The sequence below is a fragment of the Pangasianodon hypophthalmus genome, chromosome 6 (assembly GCF_027358585.1).
Source record: "Pangasianodon hypophthalmus isolate fPanHyp1 chromosome 6, fPanHyp1.pri, whole genome shotgun sequence".
In the NCBI taxonomy this organism is placed as follows: Eukaryota; Metazoa; Chordata; class Actinopteri; order Siluriformes; family Pangasiidae; genus Pangasianodon; species Pangasianodon hypophthalmus.
The window spans coordinates 11,688,737-11,708,904 of record NC_069715.1 but is presented as its reverse complement, the minus strand read 5'-3'; the positions used below and the strand labels follow the sequence as shown (position 1 = coordinate 11,708,904).

The 20,168-nt window shown below is 39.0% G+C and overlaps 2 protein-coding genes across 3 annotated transcripts in view; one reads left to right on the top strand and one right to left on the bottom strand.

Moving 5' to 3' along the window:
- Positions 1-796: 796 nt before the first annotated feature.
- On the bottom strand, positions 797-12,285 carry slc17a8 (solute carrier family 17 member 8). Its single transcript, XM_026927493.3, has 12 exons — positions 11,735-12,285; positions 9,760-10,015; positions 8,843-8,961; positions 7,948-8,062; positions 5,359-5,446; positions 4,423-4,509; positions 3,702-3,844; positions 3,464-3,613; positions 2,819-2,951; positions 2,598-2,708; positions 2,385-2,512; positions 797-2,160 (listed from the first exon to the last, which is right to left on the bottom strand). The coding sequence occupies exons 1-12, from the start codon at positions 11,833-11,835 to the stop codon at positions 1,810-1,812; spliced, it is 1,782 nt and encodes a 593-aa protein (XP_026783294.1). The 5' UTR covers positions 11,836-12,285; the 3' UTR covers positions 797-1,809.
- A 4,764-nt stretch (positions 12,286-17,049) lies between these two features.
- bmal2 (basic helix-loop-helix ARNT like 2) overlaps positions 17,050-20,168 on the top strand; it is a 28,396-nt gene continuing 25,277 nt past the window's right edge. Inside the window, exon 1 of one of the 2 annotated variants that reach the window (XR_004578339.2) lies at positions 17,050-17,429. Coding sequence is in view for 1 of the 2 variants with exons in the window: in XM_026927539.3 (XP_026783340.1) it covers positions 17,372-17,429 (58 nt within the window). In the remaining variant the exon portion in view is untranslated. The remainder of the gene's footprint in view (positions 17,430-20,168) is intronic. The other variant, XM_026927539.3, reaches the window with a different exon arrangement.

Sequence of the window (20,168 nt, the reverse complement as noted above, 5' to 3'; positions counted from 1 at the left end):
GAGCTGTTTAAACTGGGAAACTGCCTCAACAACATCAATATCAAAAATATGTTATAACATGGTCCATGGCCTTGAACTTTTACAAGGTTTATCTAAAAGTAGGACCATTAACATGCTGTAGTGCCACCAAGAATGATATACTCCAAATGTTTTTTATGCCCATGATGCACTTTACTTAATATACAAAGAATTTAGGATTAAAGAATTGAAGAATGGGAAAGAATAGCTAGAGCATCTTTTGCTGTGTGTTATTTTCAGAATATTGAGCTGAGAATATTGAACACTGGACTTGGTTGGAATTATGGGATGAAATGCTGTTGTTGGAATAAAATGTTCAGTTGGTTTAAAAGTGATAAAGAAAAGGATGTTTACTTCCACATGACACAAACCAGCAGAGTTTTGTCAGCTCTTAAAAATGACTGGGTGAGCCAATTTAAGCAATTCAGCATAAACATGCACAGGCGAGCAGAACAGCATGATAACATGAACAGCTCATGAGATAGAGGCTCGAGTTACTGAGCATCACTGTTTCCTCACTTAGCTCATTAATACCACAAAAACCCTTGTCTCAAAACTACGCCAAAACATTATAATGTACTAGGAATGGCCCTAGTTTGTGGGTAGATCATTCACTATGATCAGCTGTCTCTTCGGCAGATTAGTTGAAACAGTGTCAGATTAAAAATAATAAGTGCAGTAAACTGCATTAGTGGAATTTATTATGCAAATGATCTGTATTAATAAATAAAAATTCATAGACAATATGAATTGAAACATTTACTTTATTTGCCTCAAATTAAACTGTTACAGATAGTAATAGCTGCAATAACTTTACATTTAAACATCCATTTTATCAATAAATTTACATTGACAATAGAGCTAAGCTGTGCTTATAAAAGAGGCACATTGCTGGTTTTGAACATGAATTATTACATTTTCCTCTTGTATTGGTGTTGAATTGGTGCATTTGTGTAATCAAAAAACATAACATAAATGCTATATTTATGTGAATTGGGTGTTCCTTGTGCAAGTTCATTAAGTCTAGATCTAAACACTAAACCTTAACAAGATCCATGATATATTAAAATATTGCAGGTGTTTTGGTTGATTTGCCAGGTTTAGAAACAAAGCTGCACGTTGTCCCTACATTAGCATTGCAAATGAGCAATGCGAAGAAGAAAAGCTCATCATGTTTGCTATGATTCCGTATAAATATTCACACAAATTATATATTTACCTTTTATTGCATAGGTTACAACAACAGGCCTTAATAAACCAAAGTAAAATTAAAAGTATATATGCATAACTTCTATTTATTAACTATGAATGTGGATAAATGTCAAATTAACAATGTGATTTGTATGATCATTTCATGAAGTTGTTTTACAATATTGGTAAGAGAATTAGATATTTATATTAATATTAATACTTAATGAATCTTTTCTTTTTGGACTTTTTGGATCTGCAGAATTCTCAAAATAAAATATGAAGAAACAGACAAAATATGTTCTATAAATGCCTTCATTAACTCAGCATAGCCCATCACATATCCACAGACACTGATGTCTAACAAAGAACTCTGACATCATCAATGGGTTTATACAATTTCAGAAAGGAAGGATGAAAAGTCAGAAAGGAGCCAAAATATAATTAATTGCAACAAAAGCTGTTATCATATTGCACAACCACCTGGGTAAAGTTGCATGGATCCAGTGGAATTGCAGTGGAGATGTTAATTTTAATATCATCACCTCAGAAGCACACCAATAAGGTGAGAGGAGTCCTGGGGCTCTTGAGGAACCTTAAATGTCATTGATAATTCTCCTGATAGTCCCCATTCTCATAATGTGATGGTCCTTTTTCATCTGCCTCCTGTGTGGTCACGCCTCTTTTATTTTTCAAGCCCTTTTTGCGACTAGCTGAGTTCTCTGTCATGGCTCCATAAGACTTCATCTTGCCGGTGGTGAGGGAGCTGTCACAGCTGGGGTCCATCTCCTGAGCAAGTTCGTCTTCTCCGATGATGCCACATTTCTCTTCACTAGTGCTCTCGGGGTCAGCCCAGTCTTGTTTTTCACCCGAAGCAAAGATAGCATAAAAGATCACACCGCAATAATGAACCATGGCAGCAATCACGAACACATTCTGCCATTCCCGACGGGTCTGTTTAAGAAAATGGAAACGCATGCCATCACACAGGACTTTAATCATAACAGACAAACTTGACGCAAAGAGATCCAAAGAACTTAGTTCTATTTAAACACTTCACTACACCTAATTATTTAATAACTGCTGTCTACTGTTAAAACATTTATACCTTGAAACTTGTCCTTTGCTGTAAACCACTGTATGCACATGCACATATCAACAATTAGAGCAGCACCCACTTTGTGTTTGGTCAGTGCTCCAACGATGAGAGGACACACCATACCAGACAGTGTGCCTACGCCGTTGGAGATTCCCATCAGGATACTGGCATAACGGGGAGCAATGTCAAGGTGATTCACGTTGAAACCTGAGATTCATAACACCATTTTATCAATATGTTTTTGGTGAATATGAATAAATAATACATTTTCTGAAGCGCATGTTATTCTAACCTGATATGGCAAAGCCGCTGAAGCCCACTGCCAGGACAAGAAATGAGATGGCTACTCCACGTGTATGTGAGAATCCCACCACCAGCAGCAATGTGGCCTCCATCCCAAAACCTGAGAGCCACACATTCAGGATGGAGCATTAGGTCATCATATTAATCATTCTTTGACATGTTTCAATGACCCTATTTTATTTTAAGAACTGTGTTTAAGTTAGTGCCAACCTCCACAGTTCATGATCTTGCGCACGTTTGTGGTGGACAGGATTTTACGGCTCCTCAAGAAATCTGCGAGCTGCCCTCCGATCGGCACGATAATGGTCATCACCATGTGGGGCACAGCTGACAAAATGCCCACCTGAGAGATGACACATTCATATGTTGAATACCAGCTCCCAAGAAAAGTGTTCATCCTATAACCGGGAAATTGCAAGTTCAAATCCCTACAATCTCTCAACCATCTGAGGCCAGAGAGAGCTGGGTGGGAGCGATGACATTACTTTCTCCCCAATAAATTAGAGTGACACTAGCCAATTATGACAATCTGTGAGTTCATCTATGTGGAAGAGGGCAGTTAGTACTTTCCTTAGTGTTCATCTACCATAGAATGAGCAGCAGTTTGAAAAGATACAGCGGCTAGCTTCATGTGTCTTGGGGGAAGCACATGCTAGCCTTCACCCTCCCTGATTGGTAGATAGAGAAGCACTAGCTAGTGGCTGGGAATTGGCAAATGAACATTTTGGGAGAAAATGGGGCTAAAAAAATTAGCACCATTCAAAATTGACTATGTTCATATTCATATTTGTTGCATGAATGCATTGTTGACAATGCTTAAATGAGTTAAAGCATAAGGGAAAAAACAGGCCTCACCTTACTTATGGGGAAACCAAAAACCTCCTCAAAGTAAGCTGGCTGGCTGATAAGCAGAAGATAGAAGGTCCAACTGCGGCAAAAGTTGGCCACAATAATGGCATAGACTGGCATAGAGGTGAAGAACTGTCGCCATGGAGTCTTGAATTTCTGAAGAGAAAGCAATCATGGCATCCATGTTTTTAAAAAAAACATCTGCAATTGAGTTTGGTTTGATGTTTGATTTCTGGTGCTGTACCTCAGTAGCACTCATTAAGGTGACCCCTTCTCCAATTGTGGTCTCAATGTATGTTCTCTCTTCTTCACTAATAGTAGGGTGCACAGCTGGGCTTTCATAGGCAAGCAGTAGCCAGAAAGTATACCATATGATTCCAAACACTCCTGAAGAATACAAGCATCCAAAAACATTGGTGATGCTTATTTGCACAGTAAATAAAATGTATAAGAAATATATGACTATTCAGAAATAAAATGCAAACATTTTGAACAGTATTCACAAGTATTCAATATAATATCAGAGATCACTCCCCATGGAAGTGTAATTTGTTTTGTAGTTCAACCTGGGATGATAAGCAATGACTCACATGATCATTGAAATGTTCAAAATAGCCAATTGCTGATAAGTGATAAGCGTATTCATATATCAGCTTTCAGCTCTTCATACGTCAGCTGTCAATTCCCAGAATAGAGCAATGAAGGTTGCGTAAAAATCTGGGATTAAGGTTGGATTCTGTTACATTTTTAAACTCATGTGTCATGATATCATATTACTTTCACTTTTTCATTCCGTTTCCTCCAGATTGTGAACATCTGAGTGCGTATGTTCTGAATGTAATAAGAATAGAAATTATACAATGAGGAAACAACAATATATATTTATATGGGTCAGTTGGTTTCCTTAGTTTAAAAGGTGACTAAACATCAAGTGATATTGAAACGAGCTTGAAAAGTGATCTCACCATAGATGTAGAAAACTGAGGGCCAGCCTACATACTGCACTAGCACTCCTGCCAGAGGCATGGCAATCACAGCGCCTGCATATGAGCCTGTCAAGAAGAACCCACATGAGAGTAGTTAGTGTGTCACCAAGAGCAAAGCCTGGGATTCTTTAATCTGAACTGTAATTACACCAAGTCTCCCATGTAATACATTAGGGGCCTCCAATGGTTGCAGACATAGCTGAAAAATGACCACAGGTCAGCTATCTCATTCTGAAACTGACACCTCATTCTGAAACTGTTGAGGAAGGTGCTATATGAATGTGTTGGGAATTTCTGCAAATATGTGGCTCTAAATGATTTAGCATGTACGCATAGCTAAAATGTGCAGGACAACTCACAAACACTTTTTTTTTAAAATTAGAACAGCATTCTCTAGCATGTTTTTAGGCAGAGAGGAGTGTGCTTCTTCATTTATATCAATGAGAGGAGGTCTCCCGCACATTCAGAAGGTACCCACCACCTCCATTCAGAAGCAGTGTACAGAGCAGAATGAAGAATGGGTTGTCATGGCACCATTTTATTGAAAAAGAAGGATATTTTAATGGATTTGTCTGTGGGGGGCTCTAACGAGTAGACAAACATCTGCAAAACAAAACAACCTCTCCCTGGTGCTCAACTGGTTTTAATACTGAACACTGACACTGTGTGTAGGCTGCTTAATGACTGTCTGAGTATCTATGAGTCCTTGGTTTCATCTAATTGTCGCATTATAAATATGTTGACACATAGGGAGGAAACAGAAGCGTGGATAACAAAGTAACATTCATGGCGGGTGCTCAGTAAATCCTACACTTATACCTCTTAATTATTTGCAGGTCAATATTGTTTTCAATGTCATTAATTCGATGTTGTGTAGATCATTCTTGCAAAACCACGTCCCGTAGATGTACTCACCACAAAAAGATGTGGTCGCCAGGCGGCTTCTTTCTAGTGGAGGAGCCCATTTGCTCCACATTCCATGGCAAGCTGGATAGGTGACTCCCTGAAACACAAAAACAGAGACTCATTTTTTTCTGACAGGGTTTGACATGCTTTATCTCAGAAAACTGAGCTTCTCTTAAGCTGTGTGGGTTGCCCATCATAAATGCCTTAATACAGGGCTGTAGCCAGGGGGAGATCTTCAGACCTACTTACCACTACAGTAAAAAAAAAAAAAAAAAAAGAAGACCTGCATATTTGTGAAAGTTTATGGCCAGATGCTTCAGAGACCAGAAGGATGCATTCTTCCATGAATATGTGCACCAGCTTCCAATAGGTAAACAAACTTTATAATATAATTCAATAATGATATCTTCAGAGCAAGATATAGTCATTGGATTGAAAAAACATTCAAGGCATCACCTCTTGATACAAACATGTTGCTCTGCTGGTTAGGCAAGGCCTACCTAATTTCCATTGTTACAGTAGTAAGTAATAGTAGTATGAAGTCAAAGGCTGACTGGCTTATAATATTCATTCACATTCATCTTCAGTTACTGCTTTATCCTGCTCCGGGTCTCTGTGGTTTAAATTACTTATTTGCTTATATTTTAAGAAATTATGTTTATTAGAAAATATTGTGGGCTTGTACAAACAATAATAACAGCCTGAGTAGGTGGGACTGATCAAACTTTCTGCAGGAGTGGGTGGGATTGGTCAGAATTCCTTCAGGAGTCGGGGACAGTCCCATGTGCATTTCTAATTTGTTTAGTGTTATTGTGTAACCCAGCCCCTGGGTTAGTGACTGGGTCAGTCTGAATGACAGTGCAGTTGCAGCTGCCATCCTGTCTCCTCCATCACTACTGCAGGTGTATACCACCTGAATACCACCATCTGACAGCGATCCTTAGCCAGCAAGGTGCCACAAAACCCCCTCAACACAAACAATACGATTGTGTTGTTACCCTGCTGCCACTCCTCCATTGTCTCAACCATAAGCTAGCTCCTTCTTTGTGAAGAATAAGGATAGAGGATTGTGGCTCTGAATTGATTACTGAGGACTGAACCAGGTCACCAAGATGTTCATTTCTCCCTGCACTGGAAAAGTTGTGTGAGTTTTCACTAAATGTGACTTGAGGAGTGTGTACAATCTTGTCTGTATCCAGGAGGGAGATGAGTGAAAGACTGCCTTCTCCATGACCTTGGAGCACTAGGAATATGTGGTGATGCCCTATGGTCTGGACAACACCCTGGCTGTGTTCCGGTGCTTTGTAAATGAGGTACCTGTGGCATTCCTGATTGGGAAATAGGCTGAGTGGATAGTCCCACTCAGAAAGAGTGGGAAACAATCCCTCATTTTAAAAAATGAGCTTCAATACCACAGATAAATATAGCAGTAGGTTAATACTGATGACATCCTGGGGTATTCCTGGAACCCAGAGGAGCACATAGGTCATGTGATGTCTGTGTTGATGTGACATTTGGAGCATAGGCTGTACAGTGAGGCCAAGAATTGTCAGATTCACCTCTTAACTGTCTCCTTCCTAGGGTATGTGTTGCTCCCTGAGAGTGTATGTATGGAGGAGCAGAAGGTGCAGGTAGTGGCCATAACCCAAAATATTCATTCTCAGTTTCCAAAACTTCAACTTCTATAATAACACCACTGCCATTGTGCTTGATATCTTGTAGAACTGAGCCTCATAACTCTGCAACTGTCTTGTATAGCTGCATTGCATCCTGGAATTTAGAGTACAAATTTGCTGGAACAATAGTGTAGCAGAAAAGAAGCTCTTTCTCTTTTGTTTTTAGGAGCTAACAGTAAAATTACAGACTATTATCCCATTTGAGATCTTTGAAAGTTTTTTCTCCTATTAAACACCATTGTAACTGTGCTAGCAACACCCCTCTATCCACCAGCCAACAAATTATCACCAGAATCACTAAGCACATCACAGATACTTCATTATAAACACATTTAATGTGCTTCAGGGTGGGCTTTTCATTTAAAAGCTGCAGTTTGTATTCCCCGTCAATGAAAGAGACTATGAAAAGCACACTCTTTTCCACAGGACTGAGTATAATTGCTTGCCTATGTTTCCCTGTATTTAGAGCCTGTCATGTTCTTGCTTGTATCTTAGTATTTGTATTTAGTATTGTTTTAGATTTGGTTATTGTTAGTTACTTATCTAGTTGTGTTTTGGTTATTTCTTGGTTTTGCAATTGAATCTTACTTTCTCCTTGTTGTCTGATTTAATTTTGTTCTGTTTATTAATTCTTTGTCTAATGCCTATGTTGTTACAAGTAAGATAAAATTTAAATGTAAATTTACATTTTTGTGTAATTGTTTAAAATACTTAGTTGTTCTAGGCTTTGTAAATAGTTGTGTTTAAATTCAGTAAAATTCTTCTTTTGTACATTGCCCTGGATGGAATAACAACAAAAACATAAGAATTGCAGATTAAGCTGATCAGTTAAAGATAAAATGTGGACTCTCCTGAACTAAATAACTAAATATTAATGGTATATTTGAAAGAAATAAATGATTAAATGTCCTAATGCACTGACCTCCACCAGCCCCTGCAAGATTCGCACGAACATGACACAGCCATAGTGGACCCTTGCTGCTGATGGGATGAACATATTTAGAACTGACGTCAAGAAAATGGCAGCTCCAAACACCCTGAGAAAAAATTGAAAGAAATAAATTTTGAGTCATTTTTATTTTTATGCCGTTGAAGTTTTATCATTTTTACATTTAGTACAAATCTTAAGTGAAAGAGTAAATGAGTCTTTACAATATCTCATGACTTTTGGCTTATGGCTATTCAATAATACTAGCTCATGGTGAATGAGTGACATCTACAGTTTAATTTTGACTATGGAGTTTGGCAATGAATATGAAAATAAAGTATGAAAAAAAAAAGAACAGCAATAAAGCGTTTATGAAGGACATTTCAGTGGACATTTTGTCCACCACATTTTGTCCATACAGCAGGGAGCTGTATGAGCATTTTCTCATTCATTCACTTATATTTTCACCATGTACTTCATCATTTTATGCTTTTTCCCCCCAACAAAATCATGTGTAAGTGACACTTGTAATATTCTAGAGGCTGATGTTTCAGGGAGAGATCTGCGACAGGATCTTTCATTATTAACTCTGTCAGCTTGCGTCCTCTTTTTCCTGTGAGGCTTTTATTACAGGAGCACTATCACACCTCTCATCAACACAGCACACCGCTTTAACCCTTCCAGCCCTGACCAGGCGTTTGTGTCCCCAGTAATCTGTACATAAATAGTGTATTGTGGTTATATGATACTACTTAGTGACTCATCTTTGACCAGACTCGAAGTGCCCTTACTATCAGGGAAGATTGTGTGAAAACTAAGTTTCATGCATCAGCTACCTCTTTGTTTCTACATGGTTTGTGGAGCAGTATGCCAAGAGGATTGTGCTCACCTATTCGCTGCTAGCTTGTTGGAAATGAAGCCTCCGGGGATTTGAGTAACAATGTAACCCCAGAAAAATGAGCCATGTATCAACCCTACAGTCTCAGGGTCCCAGTTAAACTGGGCAGGCTGGAAAATAAGTATAAAACAACAAATATTACCACATGCAGTGACCAAGTACAATATCTATCACAAAACGGAGATTCCAATGGATAAATAGAGAGACAGAAAGAGGGAGAGAGCAAAAAAAAGTGATAGTGTTTAGCTATTCATGTTTCCCTTTAATCAGACCACAGGAAATTGCAGTACCTAACTACACAGGAAGTCATTTATAAGATTTTCAGCTAAAATCAAAACCAAGATAATCTCTTGTCGCTTCAGCTGAGCTGGTTAATTACTTTGTCTTCTGTATAACAACTGCAGCCTTAATTCATTCAAAGGGATGTGGTCTTAAGTCAAACAGTTCTGCAGTGAAAAAGAGATGGGAGAAAAATAGAGATACTTTCATGACCTCATAAACTGGTCATAAAGGGCAGTTTGTCCTAATTGGTTTTTTGTTGGGTGGCGCTATGGCGCAGCAGGTAGCATTACCACCTCGCAGCTCCAGGGTCCTGGTTCGATCCTGAGCTCAGGTTACTGTCTGTGTGGAATTTCACCTGTTCCCTTGTCTACATGGGATTCCATTGGGTTCTCTGGTTTTCTCTGACCTCTCAAAAACATGCTGGTATGTGAATTGGCTAGTCTAAATTGCCCTTTTGTGAGTATGTGTGTGTGCATGGTGCTCTGGAATGGACTGGTATCACGTCCAGTGTGTATTCCTGCCTTGCGCCCAGTTTCCCTGGGATAGGCTCTGGATTCACAGCGACCCTGACAAGGATAAAGTGGTTACTGAAAATGAATGAATGGAATGCATGTTCCTTTTTTCACCTGCATCACAGCAGTCCCATTGATGTACACTGTGTTGTTGTTGACCATTTCCACAATGGCCACACCCAGATTGCAGCGGATACCAAATGAGATACAGAAACCCAGGCCACTGAGAATGGCAATGATGTAGCGCTTGGGCAGGCCGAAGCAGCCACAGTCGAGCAGTGGTGGGCTGTGGTGAGAAGCTGACACAGGCCTACCATCTTCCGTTAGCTCTATCGGCGCATCCTCATCCACATTGGTGCCATCAATCTTCCTGCAGAGAGGTGGAAGAGACATGAGATATAAAAAGGAATGTTCATTCAGGGTAATGTCATTTAAACTTTAAGGTAGTAAAGTTTGCCACTCAATTAAATTCATCCTGCCATCATCCTTTCAACTGTATATGTCAGAGATCTGCTCCTCACTATGTTTTTTACTTTCTTACAAGCAAATCCTGTGTGCCATCATCGAGGTCAAAAGGTGACCAAGCACATGGCTCCAGAAAGGATATGGAGTGGATCTTTTGTCACTCACTCCCTTTTACTCGCATACACACCTGCTCCATTATGAAATCTCCGTCTTGTCTCTCATGTTCCATCTAACAGCTATGACTTTCATCATATCTACTCTTAAATGCACACCTGAGTTTATGTCTCTCAGAGAGAGAGAGAATTCTCCGAAAATTCTCTGAAAATGTAATGGAACTATTGTAGCACTGTTTAAAATGGTTTATTTTTATGAAGCACCCCAAAGGCCCTGGCCTTTCTCTCTACTGATGTTTGTGAACCAGGTGAACTTGCAGTTTTGTTATTATGACGATTCATCAGGGTTATTGGAAAGACTGAGAAATAGGAAGCTCTCTCAAGGTTTGCTTTAGCTCACAGTTCACAAATGGCATGAGCACAAAGACAAGCATATAATGTCGTTCTGTTGTCCAGCATTAAATCCTCTGAAGCAATTATATAGCAAAATTCTCCCCTTTCCCCTACTTATTTATCTAAGCACTAAAATAGTTTGAGCTGCACAATGAGAAACATATATCCAGTAGTTAACAAGTGATATACAGGAGACCATGGACATTTACTTCAGGGACAGATTAAACATTTTTACAGTTACAGATAATAACAGTTAACTGCCTGTCAATACATGATAAATTATGGTTCTGGTACAGTTTGTCAGGATTCTGCAAGATAAACAGCAAACTATTAAATTTACTTAGTGAACTTCACTTGCACAGTGGTCACTATATTTTTCCAAATGAAATGTTTAACAATATCCATTCAAATACAAATCTGTAAATAGTGGGTTCCACTTTAGGTTTTCGTGATTTAAAGACAATTTGTGGTTTAAAGACAGTTCCCTTCGCAGAATCGCGCAGCGCTGGATCCGTGTATGACAGAATGTTCCCCAGGCACAGGAAATTATTCACTTTATCTCTTTTATCAGTTTGTCTTATATTTGACAGTGATCTGCCATTCATATAGTTTCCGAGTATGTTACGCTTCTGTGAATATGTCAGTGTCTGAAAGCATTACTCTATGAGCATCATTACCATTTAAGATTGATACACTATATTTATACATAATGTGTACATTATATATAGTATACGCAGTTCATATTTCAGATGTTAGGTTAATCATGTTGATCCTATAGGTAGCCTCTAGACAAGTAAATCACAGGAGTAGCATCAGTAATTCAGAGGATTATAATAAACTCTATAAAAATTAAGAACAGGAACAAATAAAAACGTTATTGTTAATAATCATGACTATTATTCAACACATAATAAAATAGAAGCATGAATTCAAATCTTTATTACATCTGGGAGGTTCACAATAAAAGGTTCATAGGAAATTTCTAAACCAATTTTTTGACAGTAAAATATGCTGTCATAACTTTTTTAAACAACAGAAAAGCAACATTTAGTTTTTTTCCCAATCTACAGATAAATTCCTTGTTGAACAGCCACTGCCTCATTAAATTCCACACTTACCTCTGCAGGTTCCCCAGAGAGTCACCCACTGTGTACTTCATCTCCTCCTTCCCCGGCTTCAGCACCTTCTCCTTCAGCCCTGTAAGTCCTCCGAACGGCATCTCTTCTTCCCTTTCACTGCTCTTCTACAGACCTGCGTCCCTGACTTGCTCTGCTTTTGCCAAATAGGCAAGAGGTCCACTAGGCATTAATGCTCATCCTCTCCTGGTTGGGCTGGTGTGACTGAGGTGCATTGGAGGGGAGGTGGGATGCTGCGCCTTGATGCTCTAGCTACACTAGATTGGTGGCACTAGCTGTAAGTGCAGGAGCTGAACACGTAATACTCTCAGACGTCCTCAGCAGTCCAGGGTTCTTTGTGAACTTGTTCACTTGGCATGAGCATAAAGAAGCACCTTGAAAAGCTCCACTTTGGCAGAATAAGGAAAGGCCAGGGAGGTGTTTTGCCCTCACTGAATTATATCATTTTGCAAAATGCATCAAGACAATAAAGACCCCACGGAAGCCTTTCCTTTTCACAGCACCAACAAATACCGAGGATACCGGCATCCCCTCCAATCCTGACTGTCCAGGGCTTGTCTCATTTAGAGCAGGTCAGTAAAACAGGCAGCCTCAAGTCATTAAAGATTGAAGGCAGAGTTAGGCAGGCAGGCTCAGTGTTGTATGATATGAGCAGGTGTAACCAGAGACAGAGTTTTCTTTTCTCAGACTCATGTGTTAGTGTAACAAACCCAAGCAGGTTAAAGAGTGTCAGCACCGGCAATGATGTGAGTGTTCAAAATGCAGGTGCAAATCACACAGACCTCCATCTAAAAGGAGAGGCTTTGCCTCCTGTATGTCATTATGTAAAAGTGATCAAAAATGTAGTGTGAAAAATATCAAGGGCTAAAAGATTCATCAGCAGTGCGTGTATAGACTGAGATCTATGGGTTTCATAGACATGTTCGGAGAGCAGCTTCTGGCTTCAGTCATCAAGCCAAAAAATCCATATTGTACTCCCCACTACAAATATCATTCCATAAATGTCATACCTAGACTGTATAAATAACTTACATATGCAGAAATACTGTGTCTATTCAGTTTAAACAGGCATTTATGCTGAGTTAGTGTGTGAATAGTGAACTTCTCTCTATGCCGCTCGTCATTTCAGTGCATTTAAGTTTTCTTGAAGATCTGTTTCATTTCTTTTCCCTTTTTTTCTTTCGAATGAATGATTTGCTTTTATCATGAACATGAACAATTGATCTGTCAATAAACTATGAACTTAAAATAAGTGCCAGTGCGACACCTAGTGGTTTTGTCAAGGAAATGGTAATCAATACAATCTTTCAAAAAAAAGCTTCACTTTTTGTTACTTTTCACAAAATAGGAACACTTTTAATAACTGGTAAGCCCTGAAATTAAAATAGAATAATAATTTTCAGAAATCTTACTAAGTTATTAGATTCTCATTGCATTATCAAGCACTGAGCCAAGCCATTAGAGTACTTGTCCATTTAAAAAAAAAAAAAAAGAAAAAAAAAACAACTGCTTTATACTGTATGATTTCTGCCAATTTTCACAGAAAGAATTCGTCACAGAAAGAATTCTTTGGTCATGAATTGAGGTTGACGGTCTTATAATGTATAATGTGACACGCTCATCTGCGGCCGATTTAGTGCCATTGTGACGAGAGACAGCCAATGAAAAAGTTCTGGCAGTTTCATAAATTTTTGCTTAAAATCTCAGTGTGTCAAGTGCTACAACACTTGTCAAAAAGCCACCAATATGAAGATGGCATAAAATTCTGCCAAACTCACAAAAATACTGTAGTAGCAATGGTGAAATTTAAATTAAATGTATGTACAGGAAAAATACTTATACTTCCTCACACTTTGAACAATGTTTCAGTTAATGCAACCCCATTTCCTGCATGAGCCCTGATCGTGCTGATTAATGACATGAGCAGAACATAGTGATTTTCCTTAAATGCCTGAGCTGGTCAAGCTGGTAGATCATGTTTAACAGCTGGTGAAACTTACTTCCTAAACTGATCAGTAAATATTTGAGATTGTGTCATTTCTCTGTGTTATTTTTTTTTAATCACCTGTCTACAATGTTGTATTAACAGTAGTTATTCAGTAATTATTTAGTAGGGCGCTAGGACCTGGGGGACACTGCTGAAGAGTCACTTTTACCACCCCAAAGTTGTTATTTTTCCAATAACAGCATGCCACAAAATGTTTTATTCCCCTCATACCACAGCAATTTGCCATTTATTCATTTGCATTTATTAAAGAACAGTGTACATTTTATACATATATAGTTACATTTGTGAAACAAGATAATTACTTACTTTATAACAGCTATAAACACTGTTTCCTTCAACGGCCTCTCCTTTTTCTCTCTCGTGAAGATAATAAGACAAAAAAAATGCAGCTTGTCATGTTACTGAAAAACCATAAAGTGCAAAGTCCTAAAGAATTTGCTGTGTCAGAAAGCTTAAAATTACAGCATAACTCTGATTGGTACACAGTGCTGACACTGTAGGCTCCTTCCAAATACGCTAAACAAATGTCTCCTCACAGAAAACTTCACCATATCAACAAATACACACATTTTTAATCTGTTTATGTGAAATGTCCACCATAAATGTCCCTGTGTAAGTTGTATAGAAACAATAACTGTTAGAAATGAACAGAAACAATAACTATTATAATAACCTATTTGCAGTCGGTACTACTGTCAGAGCTGTACAGTTGTAGAAAATGAATCAAAACCTTCTGAACTGACCATTCAACAGCACTGTGGTATAAATAACCTAACATTAGCTAGCTGACAAACCAAGTGTTTGAGCATAAGCTGGAATTTTAATATACTCCACAGATAGTGAGACTAAGTGAGATAGTGACAAAAAGATATATGATGTTATTGATAGCGTCCTATTCTTTGCTTTCGTATAGTTTTCGGTATTTTGAAACAATGACTTCAGTATCCATAGTCTATTTACAGTAAGTTACAGAGGAAGAATTTAGAAATAAGTTGTAAAGAAAAGGTCACATGGTATTGATCATAACACAAAAATTTCTATAAAAGAGAGGCTGCTCTGCCACAGGCTAGTCAAGGTAGAAGATTTTGCAAATCCAAAAAAATTTTGATCTGACTGATCTCTCATCAAGCCTTAAGTTCTTGTAAATGTGAGTTTAATAATTAAAAAAATTACTAAATACAAACAAGGAGAAGGAGAGAAGGCTGAAGGAGCATGTCTGGTGGAGGTTAATGAACAAGAAGAAAGGGAGTGGGAGTGGACTGTGCATCCTATCACCATTTAACAACACACACAAAAAAATTCAAATGAGAGAGCAATAGCGTGTGCAACAATCAGTTAAATATGCAGGGACAACAAGAAGAAGTCGTTTAAATGGGGAAATGTCAGTCTGTAAATGGGGCGATTATTGATTACTGGTTAGTTACACTCTCGTATTTGTATAAGAAGCATTATGATAACTAATTAAGTAAAATGATTTTAATGTACTGCAATAATGAGTCAAGCAACCTGAAGTTTTAATTCAGAACTTGACAATGAAAGCGTGCAGGTTCACCTTCCAACTAAACAACAGTTCTAAGCATACTGCCAAAATTACACTGGAGTGGTTAAACATCAGGAACCTGAATATGTTAGAATGGTGCAGTCAAAGCCCAGACCTCACTCTGATTCAGAATCTGTGGATAGAATTGAAAATTGCTGTTCACCAGACATCTGCATCCAATCTGAAAGAGCTTGGCAATTTTCCCAATAAGAAGGGACAAAAATATCAGCATCCAGATGTGCAAAGCTGATAGAGCTGTATACCAGAAGCCCTGCAGCTGTAACTGCTGCCAAAGGTAGTTCTACCCAGGGTGGTGAATGTTTATATGCATCCAACAAATTTATGCTTTTTTTGTTTAATTGGCGTTTGTGTCACAATAATCAAAACATTTTGCACCTTCAAATTCAAATTTGTAATTGGATAAATCAAATGGTAAAAAATACCAATTAAGACCATTGCAATTTCAGGCTGTTCCACTACAAAATGTGGAAAAATATAAGGGGGTTGAATACTTATGCATGACTCTGTAGGTGTAATTTAGAGTAGCCAATTCAACAATCAGCACAAGGAGAATGTGTGAAAGTCCAAACAGAGCACACCCTTAAGATTGTAGGCTTTGAATGTAAGCTCAAGATTGAATCTACCTGCTGCGCCACTGTGGCATATTGTATTAAGTCCTGCTTGGTCCTTTTGTGCTCACTGGCGATGTGATTGTTCACTGACATCACTGCCGGTCTTTTATTAACTCTGCTAAATTCATCCTAGTTTGTCTGAACTGAATATTTCTACAGCAATAATGTACATTTTGTACACCAAAATGAATTTTTTCATTGTAATACAATACATAACAATACAATATAATATCTAAATAAAGAGCTGAAATTAAGTACTTATAATGAGAAACAAGTCAACGCACAGTGGGGTCCAAAAGTCTGAGACCACATTGAAAATCTGTGATTTTTTTTATTTAAAATTGGAAATAAATAGAAGCATTTAGAATTTTGAAATATTTAACACAAAGAAATTAAATGTTCAATATCTTAAATATGTAATATTCAATATTCTGCACTATTTCTAGGTCCCTATTATATGTAATTTGTGATATTGACCATGTAAACAGCTTTGTATAAAAGGTCATATTTTCCTCATGCCTTATCTCTTCTACTGAAGCATGTGTTCAGATGAAACTCTGATGGATTTGATCTAAAATGGATCATAGAGTTTTGCACAAATTTATGGAGTCCATGCCAGCTGGAGTGCACACTGTCATTAAAGCAAAAAGGGGACATAGCAAATACTAAGAAACTCTGAAATTCATGTAAATATTTCAAAGATTCTACTTCTTACTCAAGTTGTCAGTAATATAATTTGTAATGAAAATTGTTATATTAAATTAGAAAAGAATGTAAAATAGAAGCATTCACTGGTATTTCACTAGTGATCTCAGACTCTTGGGCCCCACTATAGCTATAACAACAACAACAACAATAATAATAATAATAATAATAATAATCATCATAATCATCATCATCATCATGATCATCATCATATTAATAAATATGCAATTAAAAAGCAAGTAAATGATCGAGACACAGCCATGACAGTTGACTACAGAGCCAGACCGACACTGTAAACTTTTTCTCGCGACACTAACCCGGTTCCCGCTGCATACCGCTATTGAATCCGTGACCGCATTTTTCTCCGCTTGCATAACATATCGCGTGACTTGCTGCTGTAGAAACGTGAGGGAATGGAGCGCGAGGGAGGCGGGCCCTGACTGCGGTGGGCGGAGCCACGAGCGTCTGCTTCCGCGTTCCCCCTCCTCCCCCTCCCCTCCGTGTCTCCAACCTCTGCGTCCTGCTTACGCCGCGCACCGGGGCTGCTCGTGTTCATGCCTGACGCTGCCTCTTCCGACTTATTTAGGTGACAGAAGAAGAAGCAAAAAGTCAGCTGTACAAAGGTTCGCTGCCCTCCCTCCTCCCTTCTCTCACCCCCACCCTCTCCAGCGTTTATTACCGCCTACTCCTCCACATGCCTCCGAGTGCTGGGCCCCGGCGTACCGGCTCCAGCCATGTCGGCGAGCGAGGCAGCGGCTGCCGGCGGTGACAGAGCCCCCGGGGGAGAGACAGGTAGGTCCCCGGCTAGTGTTTAAAGCCGCATTCTCGACACATCCACCGGTGGGTTATTTTCGTTTGGCGCTGCCGGAGTGTGAGCTGCTCCACAGCGGGCGGAGGGAGAGGGAGAGGGGAGCTGTCGGTGTTCTGCTCTCATTGGTGTTCGCACTCAAACTAGGTCAGTAGTTCAGTAGAGCAAACTCTCGCAGTCGAGGATTGACGCTGGCTGTTGTGTTGCTGTGTTGCTGTGTTGCTGTACTCAACTGGCCGCATTGCCCTGGTTTGGGAAATGACACTGCAAGGACCAGGTTTTTTTTGCGTCTCTACTGCAAGCGCATTTATTCGACCTGAAAGTGGAGTTTGTTTATAGCTCTCCACAGAGGCCCGGCTCTGCTGTCCTTATGAACTTACTGCTGCCTGTGCTAACACAGGTTAATATTAAGCCTAGCTTATCTAGTCTCGCCTGTCTGTTGTTGTTTTTAAACCTTGTAGCAACCTAGTTTTGTGTCATTGTCCTGTATCACTTCTTGAATGGAAATAACTGTAAATTAGACCACAACCTTTCTCACCAGTTCCTCTGTCCCTGCTGGAAAAACCAATAGAAACCATCACAGAAATTCTAATGGTTTCCACTACAAATACCATTACAAACCATCAGCTAACCATTAAAACCATTACCATTATTGGTCTGTAATGGTGTCCACTAGACATAACATGCCATAGAAGGCAACAAATTACCGGCAGAGACCCACAGGGACCATTACAGTTTCCATTTAAACCAATACAAATCCCATTAAAATCATTACCATTACTGGTCCTTAATGGTATCCACTAGACATAACATGCCACCAATAGGAGACAACAGATTACCAGTAGAGACCCACAGGGACCATTACGGTTTTCATTAAAACCAATACAATTCCCATTATAACCATTAAAACCATTATCATTATTGGTCTTTAATGGTATCCACTAGATATAACATACCACCAATAGAAGGCAACAAATTACCAGTAAAGGACATTCCATTAAAACCAATACAATTCCCATTATAACCGTTAAAACCATTACATATTCCATGGGGGTTTCTGTTGTTTTTTTCAGCAGGAATGTTAAGATAATGTACCTCACAGCTCTCCTATTAGGGGAAAGAACTACCCTGTTGAATAGTAGTAGCTTTATTGGTTGAGTTGGACGCACAGGATCTGCAGGTTTTGTCATGTATATGATCAGCAGAAATAACACATGTGAGGAAACTACTGTGTTAATGAAATGTTTTGGGAAGCTTTCTAACAGCCCCTAACCTAGATTGTTCTGGTGCTTATGAAACGTGTAAACGTGAGTGATGTTTCTCTGGCATCAGCCCAGGAGGTCGAATTTTATTTTAAGCTTTTGCTTTGAGTCAGTTTTTTTTTTTTTTTTTTTTTTAAAACACGGCTTGTGGAAGAAAATGTAAGTCAACCTGTACACAGATTTATTGTCCAGATCAAATAAGATGATCAGTGTTGTGTTAATTGAATGTAGCAGGTGGAGATCATAGTTGGAGCTCTGTCTCTATATTTCTCAGCACTGTATGGAAGTGGAATAAAGATCATCTTCTTATTGTCTGTGAATGTGTACAGTATGGACAACAGTGGTATGTGGACTTCTGAGCAGGAATGAAATATTTTTTTTCCTAAATAAAAATGAAAAGGATGTGTGAATATGACTGAGGTGTTGTGTTTTTCCCCATGTCAGTGCTCCTGGATCTGGAGTGTGCTTAACGCATAAGTCGCACTTGTGTAATATGTAGGTCAAACTTAGCACTGTTGTGGGCCAGCACTGTTGTGCTCTGATATCCTACTGACGCAGCAAACGACCATGGTTAAACCAAAAAAAACAAAAAAACACCAACCATTATATTAATTAGGGAAATGTCTTTGTAACAGAGTCTGTGTAACCCAGTCTGTGTATCCTTAAGAACCACGCAACAGTTTAAAAACTTCTGTAAATAAATGATTGCAGTCAGGAAACCCAATATGTACAGTATATCATGTCTAAGGAGTTTTGGTAGTGGTTTAGGACCCATTCATCTTCAGTAACTGCTAGTTTAGGGTCCAGAGTCTATCCCAGGAATGCTGTGTGAGAGCTGGGACTACATCCTGGATGGCTCACCAGTCCATCACAAGGCACCGTCCACACACACATTCACACATGCATTCACATCTAGGGGCGATTTATCATAGCAAATCCACTTACAAGATTTTTTTTTTTTTAAAGCTGGGAGGAAACCCGAGGAAACGTATGCAGATATGGGGAGAACATGTACAGAAACTCTGCACAGACAGTAACCTGATCTCAGGAACGAACTGGGGAGATGTGAGGCAGCAACTGTACCCACTGTGCCGCCTTACCTCTACGATTCTAAATATCCTCTAGGAAAAATAGATCAATTTCAAAGCCTTGTTGCCTGTTATACCCATTTATGACCTGAAACAAAGATTTAGACACGTTTTATGGAATAATAAAAACAATGGCATGTTTAATCTTATGTCTAAGGTTGTTTTCAGGTCGTTTTTGCATGTGTTTTCTCCCAAACTGCATCACCCGAACCGCGGTACGGTCCGCATCAGATGTGGAAGCTATTCGCACCCTGCGCCACATTTCAAGTAATGTGATTGATTCGATTTGCCACATCACTTACTGTTTCTAATTTCGTTGTGCTGGGAGAAGGGTTGTTATTGATATATAAAACCTGACTTTTGGAGCACTGTA